At 36.8% G+C, this 23,238-nt stretch overlaps 2 protein-coding genes across 4 annotated transcripts in view; one reads left to right on the top strand and one right to left on the bottom strand.

Moving 5' to 3' along the window:
- The first annotated feature begins 1,079 nt into the window (after positions 1–1,079).
- Positions 1,080–16,915, top strand: LOC127426857 (nuclear distribution protein nudE-like 1-A). Of its 2 annotated transcripts, none has more exons than XM_051673893.1 (9): positions 1,080–1,201; positions 3,672–3,768; positions 9,482–9,635; positions 9,778–9,926; positions 10,431–10,567; positions 10,854–11,027; positions 11,112–11,203; positions 13,767–13,915; positions 16,646–16,915. In XM_051673893.1, the coding sequence occupies exons 2-9, from the start codon at positions 3,683–3,685 to the stop codon at positions 16,734–16,736; spliced, it is 1,032 nt and encodes a 343-aa protein (XP_051529853.1). In that variant the 5' UTR covers positions 1,080–1,201; positions 3,672–3,682; the 3' UTR covers positions 16,737–16,915. The 2 variants fall into 2 exon arrangements, with proteins under 2 accessions (XP_051529853.1, XP_051529852.1); XM_051673892.1 differs by having other exon boundaries at positions 1,081–1,201; positions 16,643–16,910.
- Positions 16,916–16,994: 79 nt separating this feature from the next.
- Positions 16,995–23,238, bottom strand: part of LOC127426855 (medium-chain acyl-CoA ligase ACSF2, mitochondrial-like) — a 32,468-nt gene continuing 26,224 nt past the window's right edge. The window contains exons 16-17 of one of the 2 annotated variants that reach the window (XM_051673890.1): positions 22,701–22,776; positions 16,995–18,645 (exon numbers count right to left, since the gene is read on the bottom strand). In XM_051673890.1, coding sequence (XP_051529850.1) covers positions 22,726–22,776 — 51 coding nt within the window. In that variant the 3' untranslated portion in view covers positions 16,995–18,645; positions 22,701–22,725. Of the gene's footprint in view, positions 18,646–21,813; positions 22,777–23,238 lie in introns of those variants that run through there. The other variant, XM_051673889.1, reaches the window with a different exon arrangement.

Here is a 23,238-nt window from a genome sequence, read left to right as displayed (position 1 = left end):
AGTAAATCCATGGTTAATTTTATCTGGATCAAATCCTTCTCTCAACTCCCCAACATTCACTGTGACCAAATCACTGCGAGAAATCTCTTTTATTTATTACTATAAGTAGTATTATAGGAAATATTAAGAGTAGAGACATGGGGAAAAGTATGTCAAAATTTGTGAACAGACATCTTAAGTTCTGATTCAAAACTGGCATTAGAAAACACCGGGTGCACGCATGATGTAGCGGTGTAGCTTTTCTCAACGCTAGGCCACTACCAAGTCAAAAATATAGTTTCGCTACTGAAAAGCTACTTGACTTAAAAACTAGCGAAGCTACCACCTTACTACTCAGAAATGTAGTTAAGTTAATAGCTTCGCTATTTGTAGCGAATCTGCCCATCACTGCATTACACTTATAACCTGTCAGATTATGCTCTTATGCTAAATGTTTTACACAGAAATGAACCGTGAGAGCGTCCATTAAAAAAAGGAAAAATAAAAAGCAACAAGTTTAAAAATAAATAAATGTTAGAATAACAAATAATTTTTTGAATTGTATGAGTATAAGAGACTAAAATGAAGAGAAGTGTAAGACTATATGATAGAACACTGAATTAAGAAAACATGAACATTTATTTAAAAATAAGATTACTGGATAAAAAAAGATTACACAAGATAAAGACTAACCGTAACACAACTTTTCATAATTTTTAACGAACATAGGCCTAGTTTCTTATATAGGCTATTTACTTTATTTACTTTGGTATTTGACTGTACTATATTTGTGACTGAAGGGAATTTTCAGAATGATCTGGCCCTCACAAGTAGCTATAGTAATCTTTAGATTTTTCTAAGCGCAACTTAAAATATTAATTTTTTTTAAGAATTTATTTTATTTATAGTTAGCCTATATTGAACACATATTAAAAAATTAATTAAATAATGATTAAATTATACAAAATAAAAACAAAAAACAAAAAAAACACAAATGTAAAATAATAAAAATAAACAAATGATGTAAGATATTCTTCCGTTTGTGAGGTTATTATAATTATTTCCATTTTCTTTTCCTAAATATGTTTTCCTAAATAAGAGGCGTCGCTGCAGGACCAGTTTGCACGACAAACTCACACGTCATTAAAGAGAGAGCGCGAGAGGATGTGCTGGGATCACAGTCAGCGCTGTTGTCTCCATTAAAAACACTGGAAATGTGCAGGTGAGTTCATGAAATCACATCTTTCTCTTTAAATATGATGAAGATCTTTTAACTGGAGAGAGTATCACAACATTTACTGCTGCAAATGTCAACAGAAATACGACAACACCCTGCGTGCGCTTTATCAACACCACAGATCAGTAACGCGGAACTGACATATATAATTTGCGACATTATTTTATTTTATTAGCAGTAGTATTATTATTGTAAATTCAGAGCGCATCATTGTTGATGTTAGCCGACTAACATCAGTTAGCTCTGTGCTAGATAATTTATTGCGATTTTCAAAACTGAATAGTTATCACGTTGTCAGTAGTATTTTGACAGATGTATGTCAGATTTTTGTGTTTTTGGTCCTCGATACATGTGTTGGCAATGTATATGTTGAATAAGAAAACATATTTCTCGTGTTGTTGTTAGCTAGACAGTGTGTCATCTGTGGTGCTGTTTAGAAGTGGTTACTAGGTCTTTAAGAGTTTATAATTGACATTAAGTTGCCTAATAAACAATATTTAGTTTTTAATAGGTCTATATTTTTGGTAATGTATTGTTTTCCCACGTTGTTCTTTATATAGCCTGTAGGATTTATTTATTTTTTTTTTTTTTTTTGTGCATATAATTATACATTTGGCTGATGTTTCAAATACAAAGTGTTAAACTAATATAAGTGACGGGTTTATTTTGATTAGCAGTCCTCATCTACATCTAACTGAAGTGAGTTTTTGTCTGTAATTTAGCCCATGTCTGAGTCTATTTCTGGCAGAGAGCTCCATGGCAACAGCAGGTGTAATTCTATATGTTTCATTCTTTTACTAATTAGAAATCTAAAAATATTTCTCCACATCACTCCACTCACTCATTTTTGAGTTTATCTCCTGTAATTTCATAACTGAATGGCTTGTCTATTTTGGGTGCTTTTGTATGCATTTATTTGTTTTCAAATATATACTCTATTTGTTTTACTAGTTAAGATTCATTTTTTTATTTGATCTAACACCCTTAAAGTGGTGGTTCACTCAAAAATGAAAATTCTGTCATCACTTACACACCCTCATGTTGTTCCAAATCCTTATAACTCTCATTCTTCCCTGGAACACAAAGGAGATGTTAGGTAAAATGTTTGCCTGAGTCACCATTCATTTTTATTGTATGGAAAAAAAAACAAAAAAAAAACATGAATTGAAAGTGAATGGTGACTGAGGCTAATGTTCTGTCTAACATCTTGTTTGGAAAGAAAGTCTTGGGTTTGGAACAACCCAAGACCAGGGGGGGATCTGGGTAAACTATCCTTTTAAATAATTTTCCTTACTTTGCAGATCTGCTATTGGTTCCATCAGGTGTTTTAATTTTTCACCGTCAGGCACACAATAGGTAGCCTGACTCATTTTCCACTGTAAAAAATGATCCCCATGTGTTGTGAAAGGGCATGAATATTGTGGGCAAGTAAAGTAGATTACCACAGCTCCTGAGTGTTGTACGGAGACAAAAGCAAATTCAGTGGGGCAGATGTTATTTTAAGAAGAAGATACCACAATACTGTATTAGCCATTTAAAACACAATGATGAGACTTGAACAAGAACAATAAAATAAGGAAATGGAGAGCAAGAAAAATAGAAAGGTACAGTATATAGGAAGGCACTTGTGGAATCCAGTAAGTGTAAGTTTGGTTTAAGTTGTCCACATGCTTTACAAATTCTTCATTAGATAATAAACACAATGTCTTGTGAAAGTAGAGCAGAAGCTACATTGCATCTAATATCACACCGTGTATTATTTTAGTCTTCAAAAAACTAATTGACATATATTTGTGTTCTGTATCTGTTTCTGAGATAATAATTATTTAGTTTTGAAATTGCTGTTCCTCAATAAAGAGCCATGATACGTCCTTGGCTTTGACATCCACCATGACCTATTACCAGAGGGCACAGTGATTGTGACCTAGCGTGTGTGAGCTGGGCACATGCAGCTTATTTGGGCTGGGTGTGTTTGCACGCAGTTCTATTGATTATTTGGGACAGACCAGCAAAAGGCAGTTTAGAAGTGAGCAGAGGTACATACTGCAAGTGTCACATTTTAAAGGCAATAGTAGATGTGTGTTTGCTTTCATTTTTTGAAAGGGATAGTTTACACAAAAATGAAATTCTGTCACTAATAATAACTCACCTTCTTGTTGTTCCAAACCCGTATGACTTCAGTGGGACACAAAAGGAAATATTAGGTAGAATGTAAGGGACTGACTTAGTCCACATTAATTTTCATTGTTTGGAAAAAAGATTAGCATTATTCTTTTTTTCTTTTTTTTTCCCTCTCGAGTTCAACAAGTGTTATGGTCAAACAGGTTTGGAATGACATTAGGGTGTATATGATGACAGAATTTTCATTTTTGAGTAAACTATCGCTTGTCGTATCTCCCTTACTTGGAGGACTGATTAATGGTCCACTAACAAATATTGTATCCTCATCTCACAGGTTTATCTGTCATGGATGCAAATATGATACCAAAATTTGCTTCAAAAGATGAGGAAATTGATTTCTGGAAGGCTCTTTCACTGAAGTACAAGAAAAGGTGAGTCATGGCACAGTGAGCAACACTAAGCATTACTCCGACACAGCTCAAGTCACTGTTTTGTAGCTTGACACCTGAGAGGTTTCTTTCATGTTGGCCTCAGCCTACACAATTCACATTTTCCTTTTGTTAACATTTGCTTGCCCTGAGGCAACACCAGTCAATGCTGGGAATAAAATCAATGAAACCAGTTCACTGACATTATGAGAATCAGGCAGATGTTCCTGTCTGTTTTGACATTTTCAGAATGTTCGAAGGCCTCCTCTCAGTCACATTAGCTTGTTTGTCTTATGCAGTCCACCACAGTTAGAATTCCCTTTAGTGGTTTTAGTCTTTGTGATAGGATACAGATCCCTGCTGCTCATTTTTTCAGTTTAAAAGCTCTCAAAAGTGGTATAGTATAAAAAGATTACACAACACTGAGTGAGATTAACACTGAAAGTAGTGCTTGTTGCTTGCTAAATTAGATCCCAAAGCAGCATTTCTCAATACCAGTGTGGCATGTTCAAGATCTGGCTGGTCCTCCCTTTGTAGCATTCAGATCATTGGCAGGAACAGAGGTTGCTGATAGCATCAAAGTGGAAATTCACACACTCATGCACACCCAGCTTTGTGATAAACAATCAAAGGGTTACGCCTAGTTACATAAGAACTGATCATGGAGGGGTTGTAGCTCAAAGATATCCATCTGTTTAATCTGAATGAGAGATTGGATCTATGAAACAGCTTTGTTCCTCTTTGATTGTGCACCAGCTCCTGAGCTAATTCTAGCAGTGTGACATCTGCCTGTCAGTCAACTCAGTGATATTTGATTGATTACTTGATGTTGCAGTACAAAGTCAAACAGTCAATGCAAGCGTTGAACAGTGTTTTATTATACAGTATGCGCTTACTAAGGTGAGCATCACTATGACTATTTTTCATACTTAGGGATTTGAGCAAAACCCAAGCCCCTAACCCTGAAAACTGAAAAAGATATTAAGCAAACCACAGGATGGAGTGTCTTCACATATATTTGTAAATAGTATTCAAATACAGTGTGTGTGTATATTTAGTGTATATTCTATTCTATAGATTAGAATAGAAGAACAGGGAGCCCTGCAACAGATGGCATGATCCCCACAGAGCCCCCTACTGAATATTGAGTCAGTCTGGGATTACAAGAAGAGACAGAAGCAATTGAGACAGCCAAAATAGGTAGAAGAACTGTGGCAAATTCTCCAAGAAGCACCGTCTCCACTATGTGAGCTGTGTCCACGTTGGGGTGGCTAAGCTCATTTTTAGGGTGGCAGCCGCCACCCCGTGCCACCCTTCTGGCCATGCCCCTGCCTGGATTAACTGTACTTTCTTTGGTTACATTACATTTAAGGGCGAAACATACTCTACGCAAGTACGTGAGCGCAGATGTGAGTGCTTGGCCACCGCATTGCCAACACAAACCTCAGTTCTCAAGGGGGCAATAGAGTTACCTTCAAAAGTCTGAGCCAATAAACTGGATGTGTTATTATTCAGGTAAATTACTATAAATATATTGACTTAACTTACTTAAAATTATTTTCAAACTGTTGCTCCGCCATGACAGTAGTTAAGTTAAAAGAGAAAACTCACCCTAGAAGCAGACAGTTCACACTAATCTCGCTATAGTGCTTCTAGCGGCAACGTTGGCCAGTAAGCAACCACCGAAAACACCCTAGCAGCTGTATAGCAACACACTAAAAAACACCCACATATCTATACTGTAGCACTGACCCACAAAAACCTAGCATCATTGTGCCGAGTTTAATGTAAAGATTTAATCGTCATGCAAAATAGTTATCATTTAATTTTTCTGGAATAGAAAATGGCTAATTTTATTAACTGACACTTCCTTTAGAGCTGTTTTGGGAAAGGACATCCTGCCTGAAGTGTGACACTTATGTTCATCCTGATTTAAGACTCTTATTAAAAGCACAGGCTTCTCCAAATCTCACTGACATGTGATAACTGTATCTACCCCACTTCTAACCCACTACTAAAACACCCCAATCAGCAGTTTAGAGGCCAGAGATGACACAGTGCAAAAATGAGTCACAGATGTTGTAAGATGCTGATTCTGTTCAATGCAGCCAGGCAAGTTACACATTGTGTAATTCTGTTACGGATATAGTGGTCTTCTTTTCCCTGGATAAACAGGTTGCCCTGCCCTGTCTCCTGGCTCACGTGGCAGAAGCATGACAGGGTTGGGAAATATTGCTCCATTGCTATTTTTAGATCCTTCCACAACCATAATGCTGGTGATTACATAAAGTGGCCCCTGGCATTGGCCTCCTATGGTCATCGGTACACTCTAAACAAAACTCTGGTTATTTATGGCAGATTTGCCCCATGCAGCTAACATGATTCACATTGTACTAGTAAAAAGTTCAGCTCAGATTAGATTCTATAAATAGATGGTACAATCAATTAGTTATCTGAGGGTTTGGCAGCCTAAATAGCTAAAACCATGTATTCTTTGATTGATCTGTGCATGGTTCCATTGCTAATATTCTGTAGTGATGGCCTTATCTGAACCAGCATTTACTTTTTATATAGACAAAACCAAGAAGGACTGGTCTTACATAACGCTGTGCTGTGTTACATTTGTCTCTATGGGTAATGTGAAATGTGCACTGTTTTGCTAGACCTCTTATCGGTATGTGTGTATGCTGTCTTCAGTATATCCTGTACTGATAGCGTTCATTACATCAGACATCCTCTAGATAATGGACCCATCATTGTTTATTTTTGTCTAGTTATTTTCAGTCTGTGGGGCAAGGAGAGTAATGTTTTTGCAGTGAGCACTTACTGACCCCTCAGATAGCCCTTTTCCACCAAAATGGCGATGGTTCGCATGCCCAGCCTGTGCTCCACTGGTTCATGGCCAGGGCAATCTGGAGCCTTTTGTAAACCGACCACGCTTTTCCACTGACTTCAGAACCGAAAGATTACGTAATGTGTTACGCGACTAATTTATCTGCCCATAAACAAACATGGTGCGTCACAACAGTGTTTGTGTACAGCTTTTACTCTTGTTTTTGAGGACATATTTAAATATACGTAATGCAATCTAACATTATTACATTGCTTAACAAGATTGTCATCATTATTTTGTTTGCACTATGGCTTAACATGCTAAATTCTGTAAACTGTAACAGTGGAATCATTATTAACATTGGTGTAGCAGATGGTAATATTTGGAGTTTTGCCATAGCATATAATATTATGTTTACGTTTTGATTGAGAATCCCACCGATTTACTTAACAGATATGCAATTTTCTGAACTTGAACTTGGCAAATATAATAACTTACTGAGATCAGCAGCAGAGGACACCGGTGATTCAGTGTTTATCTTAAGCGTGACTGGCTGAATTCAATGTCCCAGTTAAATAGCAGGCTGGTCGGTGTTCTGAGTCCAAAACATTGTTGCTCCATCCACTGTTGCTTTTGTTTAGGTCCTTCTCACGGTCCCTGCACTCCCTTAAGTGTTTTTCAATTTGTTTATGCTGTATCTTCTTATAGACAATTTTTTTCCCTTTGAGATCTCTCTAGTTTATCTCGGCTCTCCGTAAAGACCATATCACAAGTGCTCGTTTCGTCCGCGTTACCTGAATGCATTTGATGTCTGAAATTATTTTTTTTATTTTTTTATAGAATGAAGAAGAACTCTTTGCTGCAGACAGTAGATGTTGTTGTTTAGGAAAAATTTGGTGACGAATCATTATACTGCCCTCCGCCCCCTGAAGTAATCAGTTCCTGCATGGAGACCAGCAAGCTTTTGGGGCTGGTGATGAACCAGGTTTTCGGCCCCAGAACGGCCTTTTCTGCGGTGGAAATGCGTGGAACAGTCCAAGAATTGGCACTGGCCCAGGAACCTGCCCCCGATCCTTGTTGGTGGAAAAGGCTAACAGTAGGGCTGCAACTAACAATTATTTTGATAATCGATTAATCTAACGATTATTCGAACGATTATTTGACTATTTGGCGATTATAGCAACGATTAATCATTCGCTCTTAACCGATTATTCAGCATGTGCCCTGACTTAAAAGGTTGTATTAAACATGCTTACTAACAATAAAGAAGCAGAAACTTTTAAAAATACCTCAATGACATTCACTGAATTAAAGGAAAAAAAATACTCATTAAGTTTAAATCAGTAAAGAAATTCACTGCAAAAAATCCTGTTGTTATCAAGTGTTTTTGTCTTGTTTTCCAGGTAAAATTGTCTAAAAATCCTTAAAACAAGATACATTTACTTGAGAAGCAACATATAAGATATTTAGACATGCTTTAAGAGAATGTATCTTAAATAAAAATGTATTTTGTATATAAGTGTATTTTTTCACTTGGTTATACTTCTGCGAGTGCAGTAAAGACAAAATATACTGTCCTTATATATTTTAAAGGATTTTTAGATATTTTAAAATATTTGTATTTTTTATATTATATACAACTTTCTCAAATAACAATTTTTTCTTCTGCAGTATAGCTGCTAAAGAAAATGTACATTGTTTTAAAGGAGTTTTAGATATTTATATTGGAAAACAAGCCAAAACAAAAACAAATCAAAAACATATTTTGTTACAGTGTATAATGGGGCGAAGACTACCCTCTCTCACCTTTCTGTTCACTTCAATCCATCTTTAACTCACAAAAATGAGTTAACTCTCTCTTATTAATAAAGCTGCGTATTGCCAATTTTCCTCATGATAAGAAATGCACAGTGACATATATTATGATTCAATAAGTCGCGAGCCATCACGTTATAATCTAGCTGCATTAAGCATACGCGCTCGAGGGATGAGTGTTCCCGTGCCAGAGTATGCATCAGCCGGATGCAGTTTCAATCTCTCCCCCTTAGATCATGACATTCACGCAACTCATAGAAGAGGCGCTGACCACACAGAGAAATGCCAGTTTCGGAGTTTGTAGTTATTTACATGATCTGCTTCCGTATTGTTTGAACTTTAATAAAGCTATAACGCATTAAATATAACTGCATTTAAGATGTAACGCTGGGGTGTTTCCTTTAAAGACTCTCGACACGCAAGTTTTGCTTAAGCTGAGTGGCAGCTCCATCTCCACTTATTCCACTACAAGAGTGGTTTTGTATTTAATTATTTTGTATTTTTGCATTATAATTCCCGCATACTTTGTGATCTACATCACCTAAAGTTGTTTTGAAAGTTTAGAGTGCATCTGGACTGTGAGCTGTGTAATTCTTCCTCCCCTCAGTCAGGCGCAAACTGCAATGCTGCTCTCGCACATCATCATTAGAGTTTAATGTGATCTCAAGTTACGTTAAATGAGATCAAATGACTATTCAACAACCATTTTTGTTGAAATTTTTTTATTTTTGATGTTGTCGATAACGTCGACTAATCATTTCAGCCTTAGCTAACAGTCACACAGGATTTTTGGGATCTTATGGACTCATTAACGTTCACAAAAGACCAAGAATTTTATAGTTATTTTTAGAAACATACTGTAGATAGGTATAAAAAAAATAGTAATAATTAAAAAAACCTGAATGGGTTGACAGTGCATTTTTAATACAACCTACTTGTGTTCAGTATTCTACAATGCAAGCTCTTTTCAAGACAAGGAATATGGTAGGAACATAATATGATTGTGTGTTTTTTGCATGTGTCATTACCTCAGGATGTTAAACAGTATTCTAACGTGTGTGTGTGCAGTTATAAGGAGGCACAGGAGGAGTTGTTGGAATTCCAGGAGGGGAGCAGAGAGTTGGAGACAGAGCTGGAGACGCAGCTGGGCCAAGCGGAGTATCGGATCAGAGATCTGCTGGCAGACAATGAGAGACTGCACCACGAGCTCGACTCACTCAAGGTGAGACTGTGTGAGCTAAACACAGGCCGAGCTGGATGAGGTGCCTCAAAGAGTGGTCAATACATAATAATTCACAGCTTTTTTTAAGTATTTGTGTGTCTAAAGAACATGAAAGCAAAGGCACCACCTTTTTGTCCTGTAGGAGAAGTTGGAGCAGCATTATTCTCAGAGCTATAAGCAGATCTCCATCCTTGAGGACGACCTCAGCCAGACTCGAGGCATCAAGGAGCAGCTGCACAAATATGTCAGAGAGCTAGAGCAGGCTAATGACGACCTGGAGAGAGCAAAGAGGTCAGAGAGCATCATCTTAACCTTCACCCCACTTTTCAATCAACTCAGAATCTAAAACTGTATCAACTTCAGCCTGCAAAAGTTATAATACTTTCTTAAAGACAACATGAAACCACAATCTGCAACATAATTAACTTCTATAATGTGAAATAGGGCCTATTGCCAAGTGAAAGAAGTGAAAAATGAAAGAATGTTCAACAGGAAATAAAGTAAGGCAGAACTTGATTTTATCAGGGTCTCATTGTATATTTTGCTCAATTGATTTTATATTATTATTTAATATAATTTTTTCAGCTTGCACCACCTTTGTTACATCAGCAGAAAATTACAATTGAGGCACAATTACATTCTGATGAAAGAATATTTAAAAAACAGTTCTTTAGAATATCGTGCACTGATGGGACATTTTTATTATGAAAGGAAAATGGTCTCAAGAAGGCCTTCATGGGTTCCACTATTACATTGGAATTTATAGTTTTGTTCTGTTATGGTCTGTTGCTGCAGAGCCACAATTACGTCTCTGGAGGACTTTGAACAGAGACTAAACCAGGCCATAGAGAGGAATGCCTTTCTGGAGAGTGAACTGGATGAGAAGGAGTCTCTCCTGGTGTCTGTGCAGAGACTAAAAGATGAGGCCAGAGGTATTTACTAACTCTCCGTGCTGAAGTCTGTCATGTATAATTACAGAAGCTTCTTCCTCATGCCTGAGGTGCTCATTTGATGTTTACAGATGTGTCTGTCCTTGGTTTTTAATCCTGTTCTTTAAGCAAAAAGCTTTTCCTGACTGTTAAACTGACTGCTTGACGAATGAGGTCATGTAAAGTATTTCAAAATTCAGGATTATTGTCCACAAGTGAAGGGTTCAAGGTAGATATCTTGCACAGCATCTTAAAATGTTTGTGGATTTGTGTGTTTCTGCACGTGTAGACTTGCGGCAAGAGCTTGCGGTACGAGAGAGGCAGCCAGATGTAACGAGAATGTCTGCCCCTAGCTCTCCGACTCCAGATAATGACAAAACAGACTCAGCTGTCCAGGCCTCTCTGTCCCTGCCTGCAACACCTCTCAGCAAGAACCTGGACAACGCTTTCACCAGCCAGACAGGTAGACAGCTAGATTTCTGTCTTTCTCTCTGAATTTAATATAATGCCAAGTTTGTACAACTCACTTGGTTATTCTTCTTTGCAGTTCTGGCCAACAGCTGCACTAATGCAGCCCTCACTCCATCTGCTAGAATATCAGCCCTCAATATTGTTGGTGATTTACTGCGCAAAGTTGGGGTGAGTAAACGCACTACAGTTTTGTTTGTTTGTTTGTTTGTTTGTTTGTTTTTTGTCTCCTATTGATTGATTAGCCATTATCTAACAATAAATACAGCTGCTCTCAGTTTACGGAGTAAAACACTCTTTTCCAGAATCTTTGGGGGTATTTACACCAATGCATATTTAGTAATCAGATAGCTATCCGATCATGAAAAGACAAAGTGTAAGATGCATTCGAGACGGATAGCAATCTGTTCATCTATACCCAAAGGAGGTGGTTTGAAACACACATAACACACAAATTAGGGCTGTCGATTTAACGTGTTAATTCCGTGCGATTAATAATATTTAAAAAAATATTGTGTTAAAAAATTTACTCAATCATGTCCCCGGACCATAATAAGGAATATTCCTATCATCTGTGCAATTGAAGCTTGAAGTACCACCTTTTTTTTTTTTTTTTTTTAACAGGGGGCAGTAAGCGAAAATAGCTGATACAATTCTATAGAGAACAAACCACACGCAACCTCCGAAATTGCGTACTGTCAGAGTATGTATTTGATGATAGACGCAATTCTTGGGCAGTAAAACAGTACGTTCTTTAGGTATGCATGCGAGGATTATGAATAGATTCTGGACATGCTTTATCCAGGGATGTGGGTATTGACTTGTGACTCGAATATATGATGTAACAACAACAATCGTGAAAATAATCTACTCTGGTTTTGTAAAACAAGCACGATTTAAGCACAAGAAACAACTTTCTTGTACAGTATATATCACTATATCACAGCTGAAATGAGCCATCCAACCTGCGGTTCACCAGCGTTCTTTTAAATTCAGTGTTTTGAACATGATTATGGGATCATATGATATCCATTCGATCCACACTTCAGAATCTTGCTGGAAATAGTAGGTCATATGGGTATTTCACGCTTACTGTTTTTTGTGATTACTGAGGATTCTGACATACTACTCCATTAGCATACTGTTTTTGGCATACTATATAGTAAGGAAGTATGGATATTCGGACACTGCTTCAGGCTTGCATGACAGAACCAACAGCACAAGATGAGAATGCGCTCTTGCATTCAAACTGAACGTAGCCCAATTCCAAATGCAGGGATCTCGACTCTTGGGATGTGTTTTTCAACTTTCAAACTACATTTAACTCGACACATTGACTTAAAAATGCTGTGTTTATGATGCGACACAACCATAGTGAGACTGAATTTAATTTATATATATATATAATATATATATATATATATATATATATATATATATATATATATATATATATATATATATATATGTATATGTGTATATATATATAATATAATATAAACAGCATATTATAGTTGTAATTATTTAAATATAACCATAATTATTTAATCGTTATTTTGAATTATTGTTATTTCAGGGACTTTCTCAGCAAATATTTATATATGTGATTGTGATTGATTCGATTAATCAGCATATCATGTAATGAATTTGATTAAAAATTGGAATCGATTGACAGCTCTAGTATAAGTGTATCTGGTCGTTCAGACCACAAACATATCAAGAGTTTGTAGGAGGAACCAGATGCAGGAAGGCAATTTAATGAGCTTTAATGAAAATAAAAAAATAATAAAAAACATGCAAACAGAAAACTCACAAGGGAGAAAAACAGATATTCAAAAGCATGACCAACTTTGAATGAGAACTGAAGCAAAACACTCTCACGAGGGAGATAACTGACATAAAACAAAATAAACAGACTAGCATAAACCAACTAACTAGAACCATGAACAACAATGAACTGACAACCACATGAGGGAAGGAAGCACAATATAAAGGGAACAACCACATGAGGAACAGATGAGACTAATAAGCCTAACAAGGACTATACATGGAGGAGGGGTGAGGGAACAAGGAGGCAGAGAAAGAACACACATGGATAACACACACAAGGCCATGTGCAGAAAATGTCAAAGACAAAACAATCACAAGACATAACATGGCAATGCACATGTCCATGAACTAAAATACAAAGTATAAAAACAAACCCAAGGAGCAAACAATAAATAAAGACTGTCAGAATCCTGCCAAAAACTACAACAAACCAGATCCAAAGATGGCAGGATCCTGACAAAACAGAACTATGCCAGAACAACCACAAGTTTCTTGAAGCAATTTTAGCCACCTCCTGTTTTTTGTTTTTTTGAGCCACATCAAGTGCATCCAAATTTCGCTACCCAGCATTAGTATAATCACGGAAGTGAAGTCTGCTATATTTGCATATAGCAGGGGAATAGTATATTGGATTTGTATCCATTTTGCCTATACATTCATGTGCAAAGTGTAAATGGAATGTGGGTACCCAGTTGGATAGATGTCCGATCAATCAAAGTGCATGAATTGATTAAGTGTAAATGGGCCCTTTGATGTGAATGACGCACTGCTTATCACTGGGACAATGTGACTGCTTGCAGAAATTTTAATTGGGGTATTAAGATAATTATTCAAGGTTTTATTTGTGGAGTCACTGTTTGCATAAATTTAGCATCTTTGACCAGTGCTTTGTCTTGTTTTCCAGGCTTTAGAGTGTAAGCTCACAGCCTGTAGAAATTTTGCCAAGGACCAGGCAGCCAGGAAGAACTATGTCACAAATGTCAACGGCAATCTGATTAATGGAGAACTTACAAATTACTCCCACTCGCTTCACACATCCTACTTCGACAAAGCGTGAGTCTGCCATTTTGTTTTTCCACAGTTCAGAGAAACCAGTCAGTAAACCATTAGTCACCTTGTTTGATCTACACTTACTCCAGTATACCCACAGTAAAATTGATAATATGTGTCCTCCTGTTGTCACACTTTGATTTTTATTGGAAGTACTGGAGCATTGCACTTCCTATACTGTATCTACTGTATATGAATCCTCTGTTTGCTTCATGCAATGTCCAAAAATAAATATCTGTCCATAAGAGAAAAGTTTAGGTGTTTCAAAACTCAGTTGTTATTTTCATTTAATGGCTGTAATTTGAGGACTGCAAGGAAGATCTATTTGAAAGATAGTGTGATTCTAATAATTATTTTTAATGATACATTAGATAACGGTCTATCAGAGCTTTCAGACATTTGTGTATCTCTTCTCATCAGAAGAGAGAGGGTCATTTTTCCTGCGTTGCTCTTGGGTAAATGATCCAACTAGCAGTTTTGTGTGGGGGTCCATGCATGCTGGTTAACAACCCCCTGTATATGATTTATAGAGTACCATAATCCACTAGGATAAATATCATTTCATCTCCTCAAACATCTTGATTGTGGCTCAGATCCTCTGAAAATGTGTACTCCACTGGTTTGTTCCAAGACAGTTTCATCTTCTGAGTAACATAAATTGAGTTGACTCTGTCAATGTTTTGTGTCAGCAGCTTTAAATCAGAGCTGTCTTTACTCGTGATGATCATTGCTGAAGATTCAAAACATTCAAGGCCCTTTTAAAACAATTCCAAAAACATATGGAGTTCACAACCTTAGATTCTCCTCATCCGTCTGTCAGTATAAATGGATTTACAGGATTAGATTTTGTCCTAGTCATAAGTTTATTGTAATTTAATAAATTTAAGAAGACAGACAGAGATTCATTGCAAAATGATACAAGTGTCTATTGGATCAGGCCTGGATCTCTTGATCCTCAAGAGGACAACAGGGTGTTTAGAGCATCTTCACCTCGACCGCAGTGTTACGCAGTCCATCACTGCAGTGCTGAATCAGTGTGTCCTGCATTATAGTTATAGATCAGGATACAGATACAGAGGCACACCAGCAGAATGGGCTTTTTGAAGTGTCGCAATACATTTTGCAGTGGAAGTAAGCCAAGTAATTTGATTTTGTAATTGTGCAGTTAGGGTTGTCATAATACCAAAATTTCAGTAATTTATTATTCTTTATACAAATTTCGATACCACACCTAAAACTAATATGCTAATGAACACACTCCTTTAATGTATTGATATGTATATTAATATTTAAAATAAAATAAGTTAAAATTAAATTAAAACAATGGGATGCAACCTGAAAGTATTTCTAAATTAAGTAAACAATAAAATGAACAAAGACGTTAATTAAAGGGTTCACACTAAAATGAAAATTCTCTCATTATTTACTCACCCTCATGATATCCCAGGTGTGTATGACTTTCTTTCTTCACCAGAACACATTTGAAGAAAAATAGACAAATATCTTAGCTCAGTAGGTCCTTAAAATGCAAGTGAATGGAGATTTCTCTTTTGATGCTCCAAAAATCACAGACAGTCAGCATAAACATCACCCATACGACACCAGCTATTAAATTAATGTCTTCTAAAGCGACACAATCGCTTTTGGTGCGAAAAAAATATATACTTAAGTACTTTTTTTAACTCAGAATCATGCTTCTGGTCAGGAGTGGTATGCGCGTGTGACGTAATCGCATTGGCATTTGAAACACGGGAGAACTGATACAAGTGCGTCACAGCCGGAAGAGCAGCGCTGTTTACAAGTGAGTGGGAGGAACATTGTACAGTATCTTGGTTGGTCTTGGTTTAGATCTGTATTTTTGTTTCTTTAATCACAATGGTGCATTTGTGTGCTCATTTTGGATGTCTTAACCAGCGGAGAACGTGAGATTACGTCGGTATCATGGCAACGCAAATACATCACAAGAGATACCGCTTGGACTCCACCCTCTCGTGAAGCGTTGGATTATAGTTAAAAAGTATTTAAATATTGATCTTTTTTTGTACCAAAAGTGATTGTATCACTTTAGAAGGCATTAGTTGAACCGCTGAAGCCGTATCGATGACGTTTATGCTGACTGTCTGTGATTTCTATATAATTTTACTATCGACTTGGTACTGAAGTACTTGTAATTTTGACATCCATAGGTACACACTATGTGTGCTGTATTCCTGTTATTTCAGGTAGCAACAAAAGAAGGCACAGCGATGTGCTGCTTATAGGTGTCATCAAATTACCTTTGTACAGATGGACTGGAGAGGGTTTGTATCTGGTGTGTCTCTGGGGGCAGTATTGAGTGGTCTCTTAAACAGCCTCTGCTTTTGAATGTCTGTAGTTGCAGAGCAGAATTTGTTCTGTCAGCTTATCTACACCAATTCACTCTAACCTACTCAGGTGTGAGCTTTGTTACATGTTTTACTGTCCATATCGTTTTGAGAAACCTTTCAAAAGACTTTCTATAATTTAGAGCTCTTTTTAGCCGTTAATTTGTAAAAAGCTGCCTAATTTATGTAGTCTGTTTGGACTAAAAATAAAAACTGGAGACAATACTAACAGTGGCATTAATGGAAAAATTGAATGGCATTTGGAGCCTAATGGTAATGCTGTTGAAATGGCTTGCATTGTAGTGCTAAGGGCTCAAATATCTTGTATTAAGCTTCTAACCTGAGACTCATGTTTCTTTGAGCACAGCAGGACAGTGAATGGATTGGACCATGGCACCATGACGAACATCACAGCCCCACCACAATCCAGCTCTCCATCCAGCCTTGTGCTCAGCGTGTGATCACAGACCCTTCATACTTAAAGGAATAATTCACCCAAACTTGAATATTGTCATCATTTTCTCACCCTCGTGTTGTTTCAAACCTGAATGACTTTCTTTCTTCCATGGAACACACAAGGAGATATTAGGCAAAATGTTAGCATCAATCGCCATTAACTTTCATTGTTTGTTTGTTTTTTTTCTATACAATGAAAATGAATGGCGACTGAAGCTATACTGCCTAATATCTCCTTTTGTTTTCTACAGAGAAAGAAAATCATTTGGGTTTGAAACAAAATGAGGGTGGCAGAATTTACATTTTGAAGTGAAATATCCCTTTAAAAACGCACTCAAACCCATCCGAGGAAGACCACCTTTTACATACACACAAGGAACCACTATACAGCAATATAACAATTCCTTTTAAGACACTACAGAATCTCTCAGTAGTTGAGATTACAGTGGACTACGACAGGGTTAGTAATGCTAATGGTAACCCAACTGTAGCAGCACTTCATGCTTTGTCTGTTGCAATGTTCTAAATCCTTACTAAAGTACTTGTTAATAGTCCTTAAAGATGTGTATATACCCATCTAATATATTTATGGATACTGTTTATATAGATATGAGCTTATATGTACATATTTAATTTAGTTCTCTCTGTTCTTTGCTAATGTGATGTTTTATCACTTTACAAAAATGTATTTATTCCTATATTGTTGGATGGCAATATTTGTGAAATCTGATTAACAAAGGGAATTGACACTATTAATATTTGTTGTGTAACAAATAATGTTACACAGTAGACTTAAATGTAAACTTAAATGTCATGGAAACTGGTTTCCTTTTTATTCTTGTTTCGTCAATCTTGGTTCAAAAGGCCAGTTTTTCAGTAGGCTCTTTATTTAATAAGTGCTCTCCTGTTTTGTGTCTTTAAGCGTGGCCTCATGTAAATGTGAAAACCCTTTGGAATTAGACAGGGAAAATGAGATGCAGACAGTTTTGGCTTCATAAGATTTGCATTTTGAACACTGTCTTCACGAAATTGACAATCAATTGTAGTAAAATGGTTGGTTTTCCAGCTTCATATTAGTAGCTGAAATATTCTCATCTTTATTTTTCACTGATTTCTTATAAATGACAACTGTCATTCAGTTTGGTTTAAACAGTGCAATGTTACAAACACACTTTGTGTGCTTAAATAAATGGTAGTGTTCTTATTGTAACAAAGACAGTGATGATAACTGTATGGTGTTACCACTAAAAATGTTAATATCAGATGTTGTTGAAAGGCTTTAATGCCAACTTTACAGTATAATACATTTTCATCTATCCAGACTTTTGTGACCCTCCAAGAGGGCTTCAAACTTTAACAACTGGTAAAAATCAGTTTGTAGTTTGCCTCCCTTTTGATTAATTGCCATTGAATTTGACTGACTGATTTAGACAGCAGAACATTTGAACTAGACTTTGCAATACTTTGACACATTAATCCATGCAGCATGTTGTCAGTGGCAGGAATGAGAAACAGCACTGTTTGGCCCTACACTTATTTCAACCATTTGCATTTACATTTGTGTGAAATATAATCCTCTTGAATACCAGTCTGATCAAGGTAACCTAAATTTGAATTGCTCTCTGTATCCTCTATACAGACATTCCATGCAACTTCTATCCCAATTTAGCAATAACAGAACAATCAGTTTTATAACACTTAACAAAAACTTGTTGGCAAAAGATGTCCCATGTTTGCTTCTTCAGAACTGATTTCTTGTAGGTGTCCATGCAATCTCAGCTGTCCCGTCCACTCTTCTACTCTGCAAGTTCATCTATTTGTCTCTGCCTCCTCTCCAACACCTCCAGCCGTTTGGCCTCATTATGGGTCCTCTCCTGCTCCCTGAGATCTGCCAGGTCCGCCATGAATAAATACCTTCATGCATAAGAAATAATCGTGATATGAATGACCAGACACCACAGCAATGATGTTTATGTCAGTTAATTACGATGCTTGTGTGACCGGTCTCCTCTCTTCACTCTGCGCTGTGTATCAATGAATGAGGAATGTTGATCAAACAGGCCCTCGTTTTTTTTATTCTGCATGAATAATAATTATTATTATTTTCACACATGAACTTCTGTGTCCTCAGTCGCATTACACGCGAACTCCGACATTTTTCAACTTTATATTGACATGCATTTGTTCAAATCAATTATACATAGCCTAACCTAACATTTTATCCAGTTTGGAACATTTTAAATCAACACAAAATACATTGTAACAATAATAACAGAAATATAGATGTGGAAACATAGCCTATCTGCATGAATTAATGTATTTATTTTTTGTATCAAAACACATGAACTTCTGTGGCCTTAGGCTATATATAATATATTCCTGTCAACCTGCCAGTGGAGGGAAATAATTAAGCCACCCGTGCTTTAACTCATTTCATAAAAACTCTCACAAATAATGTCCACTATGCACACCATCTTCATCTTTTTGTAGTCTAAACTTTATTTCTATTCACATGTGCCCAGTGTCAATGTCAAAGGGGTGTGTTGATATCTCACCTATTGAGAAATGCAGTGGCCAAACCAACGAGCAGTGTCCCAAAAATAAGCGGTTTTGTAAGACGCATAAACACATAAAATCTACTTATGTGTTTACTGTTTTATGTAACCTGTTTCTGAGCACAAAATTATTTTATTAGCGTCATTCTGCACCGGTAAGTCAGTTCTGATTCTGCTTCAACTCTTTCATTTCTCGTGCCCATCTTTCAAGGCAAGTCAGGCCACTCGGTGGCCCTTTGTAACGCTATCGGGAAAGCTATTTTCATTGTAAACAAGCGGCATAATAGTGCAGCTTCTATCTACTTGAATGGCAAAATACTGCAGTTTCCAAAACGGTTGGCAAAATCTTACAACAATGGTATCAAAAGGTGTCTTGTTTACCTCATATCACGCTAAAAAAAACAAACAAAAAAAAACGCTTTTCAGGCTGGTCCAACTAATGCGCATGCGCGTTCTCGAGTTGACTGACAGCCGATGTTTTTATCTAAAATGTGATTGGCTCTTTTTACCTGTAAGGCGGGACTTTTTTTTTGTTGTTGTTTTTAACATCCGTTAGCCGTTACAATTTCTCCCATTCATTTTATACCAGTGGTCAGTCTTTGCTAAACTGTCCCTGTGGTCTAATTATTTAGGCTTTATGGAATTATTGTATATATAGTATGGTTTGGTATGGTATTTATTTCTGGGTCACATTTTACACTATTACTTCCTTTACTGTACAATGTTTTACAAGAATCTGTTTAAAGTTTTGAGACCACAGCGCAGTGCATGCTGCGTTTCTCTCTCACACAGAACCAATTGTTCCATGAATTTGTAAATATTTAAATTATATGAGTTATAAAAGTGTTCTGGTGGGTTCTGTTGTTTGATGTACCATGGTAAATTACTTCCTATGAAGAAATACTACATTTACAGAGGCATTTCTGTAGTATACTGTATTTACTGTATAACTCCATAATGTCAAAGAAATATTACAGTGCTGCTTGTGCAAGATGGTTTCATCTAAACATGAACCTTATTTTCTTAAGAATAGAAAAAAAAAAAAAAAAAAAAAAAAAACAGATTGCCTTGCTGTACTACTAAGGAACACCGAAGTCCCTCTCCAGTCACTGGTTTAACCCCTAAAAACTCATCTTTGTTAATCAAAATTACATATTTAAAAGTTTTTTCCATGAAAAATAATCCTTCATGCCTTAAAATGACTTGGATACAACTCTACACCTTTTCCTCATTTAATATACGTGCATCTATGAATATGCACATTAGTCCCCACCTCTATCTCCACTCACACCGCTCGCCTGCAGCTCAGGCTAGCTGCTCACCTTCAACTCTGTTCACTGTGAAAGTACTAAACGCTACACAATGGCAAGTGGTAATATTGGAGTAATTCAGCCATATATATTCAAACCGGAAACTGATTCTGATCGAAGAAGAAGGTTGCTCATCAACATACCCAAGCCATATAAAATTTCCTGTCAGCATTTGACATGAATTATCATGTAACTTGTCATGCTAAAGTTGGCTAACTTTATCTAGCACACTGCAGATTTGTTAAACACAGTAAATGGATAAAACACACGAAAAAGACACTTACTGGTTGACCAACATGTTGGCTCGGGCTCGCTGTGTCCCCAGGATAAATTGATGGAACCGTGTTGGACTTCAATACACGTCTAGGTGGCAAAACCCATCTGTTTCTGGGTAAAATTTTCAAAACAGTTCTCTAGAGGAGCCTGGGTTGCTCAGCGAGTATTGACGCTGACTACCACCCCTGGAGTCCAGGGTGTGCTGAGTGACTCCAGCCAGGTCTCCTAAGCAACCAAATTGGCCCGGTTGCTAGGGAGGGTAGAGTCTCATGTGGTAACCTATCCCTTTTAAGATTTCCACTTCACATTTCCAAGAGTTCAGTTGTTCAGAAGGTTTAAGTTGCTATGAATTACATATTAGGTGACCAATTTACTTGAATGTTGTCATGAACCATTGTTCACTTACAAAATATATTAGACAGGCAAGTAGCTGCATGACCCTTGCAGTGAATGAAGGATGCCACCAATATTATTTCCAAGGAAACTCAAAAAGAATTTCTGGGGCTGTGTCCAGCACTTTGCTTTTATAGCCTCACCCTAAATGGTCCTCACGAAACTATTAATACAAAGTTGCCATTACTTTCCAGCAGACACATTAGAATGCTGAAAGAGGAGCTCTTTCCATATGGTCTGAATACCAGCATAGCTCTGTGAAAAAAAAAATTCACATCACAAGCCAAGCAGGAAAGCACATAGGCCTAAATGGATACCGACAGGGCACACCTGAGATCACATGCCACAGCTGTTATGAGGGTAACTGCTGTACTGCCAACAAAAAGATTGCATTTGTGCTAAAGTACCCCATTTTTGGTATTATAAGAATACAGGATGTAGAACATATGTACTTTAGATTAAATATAGAGCAGATGTGCGTGATGAAAAATGTCTGCCACAAAGCTGTTATAGATGTAGTTGGTGGGTTGTAAATAAACAACACAGGATATAAAACTAATTCTTTGGGGGGTTTTATCTGATGGATGTTAAACAAAAAAAAGAAAATAAACAGCGGTCGATGGGGCCGTATATATATATATGTATATATATATAAAGGATCATACATTTCAGCAAAATGGAACACACTAAAATGAAAAAAGGGTTAAATGATACATGGTACAATGAAATATGGTAATGAAATACGAAAAAGTATAATACGGTAGAGGCCAGTCCTCACATGTGCACCAAAACGTGGTTAAACTCCACACGTGCAATCCATATGCATCCCAAAGAATTCTCAAACGATGAACAAAACCAGGAGCTCTCTTGCACAATGTATGTTCTCACGTCTCTAACACGAAAGAGTGCTGGAAAGCAGGTGTCGCAAAACTCCGGTTCTTAAAGGGGCCACGTCCAATTTATGACTAGATTTAAATTACAGGAAATTTCTCCACTTGGCTACATAGACTTCACAGACTCCAATTAACAGTATACTTTCCCTCTATGATTGGCTTATAAAACCTTTCAGTTTTTATTTCTTGCCATTTTTTGAGTGTATAGAATCATTAAGAAAGCTACCATAATAGATACTTCTAGCCATGCATATCATGCATACTGAAAATTGACACTGGTTGCAAGATTATTATTATCTTTGGTCCCTCTGATTAAGAATTATTTGGTTTCATGCACAATAAAAATAAAAAAAGAAAGAAAAAAAAAGATTAAAAAAGGTACATTATCCTTATTTAGAAAGGCCACTATTTTTTATATAAAACCTATCATTATATTAAGTGTGTATTAAACAAGCCTTAAGAAACAATTACATGGCAATACTTTCAGTAATTTATCATGTCCTTAGGTTGATATCTTGACTATGGCTGGTTTAAAAAAATACCAAAGGTGTGGTTTTGTTTTTGCATTCACAGTCCAAGCTGTTTTTCTGCCTGCTCCCGCAGTCTGTTCTTCTGGATCTAAAAGAGAGGTGAAGAAAACAATCTCACTACGATTAAAGGGTTCAATCTGTCAACAGCAAACCACAAGCCTTTAAAAGCCAAGGTGTCATAGCAGCTCTTATGGCCCACTCTTAAATGCCTGAAACCACTTCAGTGGGTTTCATGCAGACGGGGAAATTGCTTAAATTTCTTCTGTCTAGAGACTGATGTGAATCAGCCAAAAAATTTTCTTCATATTTTACATAATGTACCTATAAAGACAGAGAAAGGAGTGGTGACAAAGTCCAAGAGATTAATTTGGGAGAGAGCAGGTCTGTAAATGCTCATAACTAAAATGACTTCATCTGGACCAAACTAATCAACTGCAACATTACTGCAAAAAACACTGTCCTAACCAGACACAATCCGATACAGTGACAGGTAATAAAAGTCATTTTATCCCACGTAAATCCAACAGCGTCAATTTCCCAGTTGCTTGAT

Source organism: Myxocyprinus asiaticus, chromosome 36 (genome assembly GCF_019703515.2).
Source record: "Myxocyprinus asiaticus isolate MX2 ecotype Aquarium Trade chromosome 36, UBuf_Myxa_2, whole genome shotgun sequence".
NCBI lineage: Eukaryota > Metazoa > Chordata > Actinopteri > Cypriniformes > Catostomidae > Myxocyprinus > Myxocyprinus asiaticus.
The sequence above is the reverse complement of the archived record's forward strand: the minus strand, read 5'-3'. Positions and strand labels throughout refer to the sequence as shown.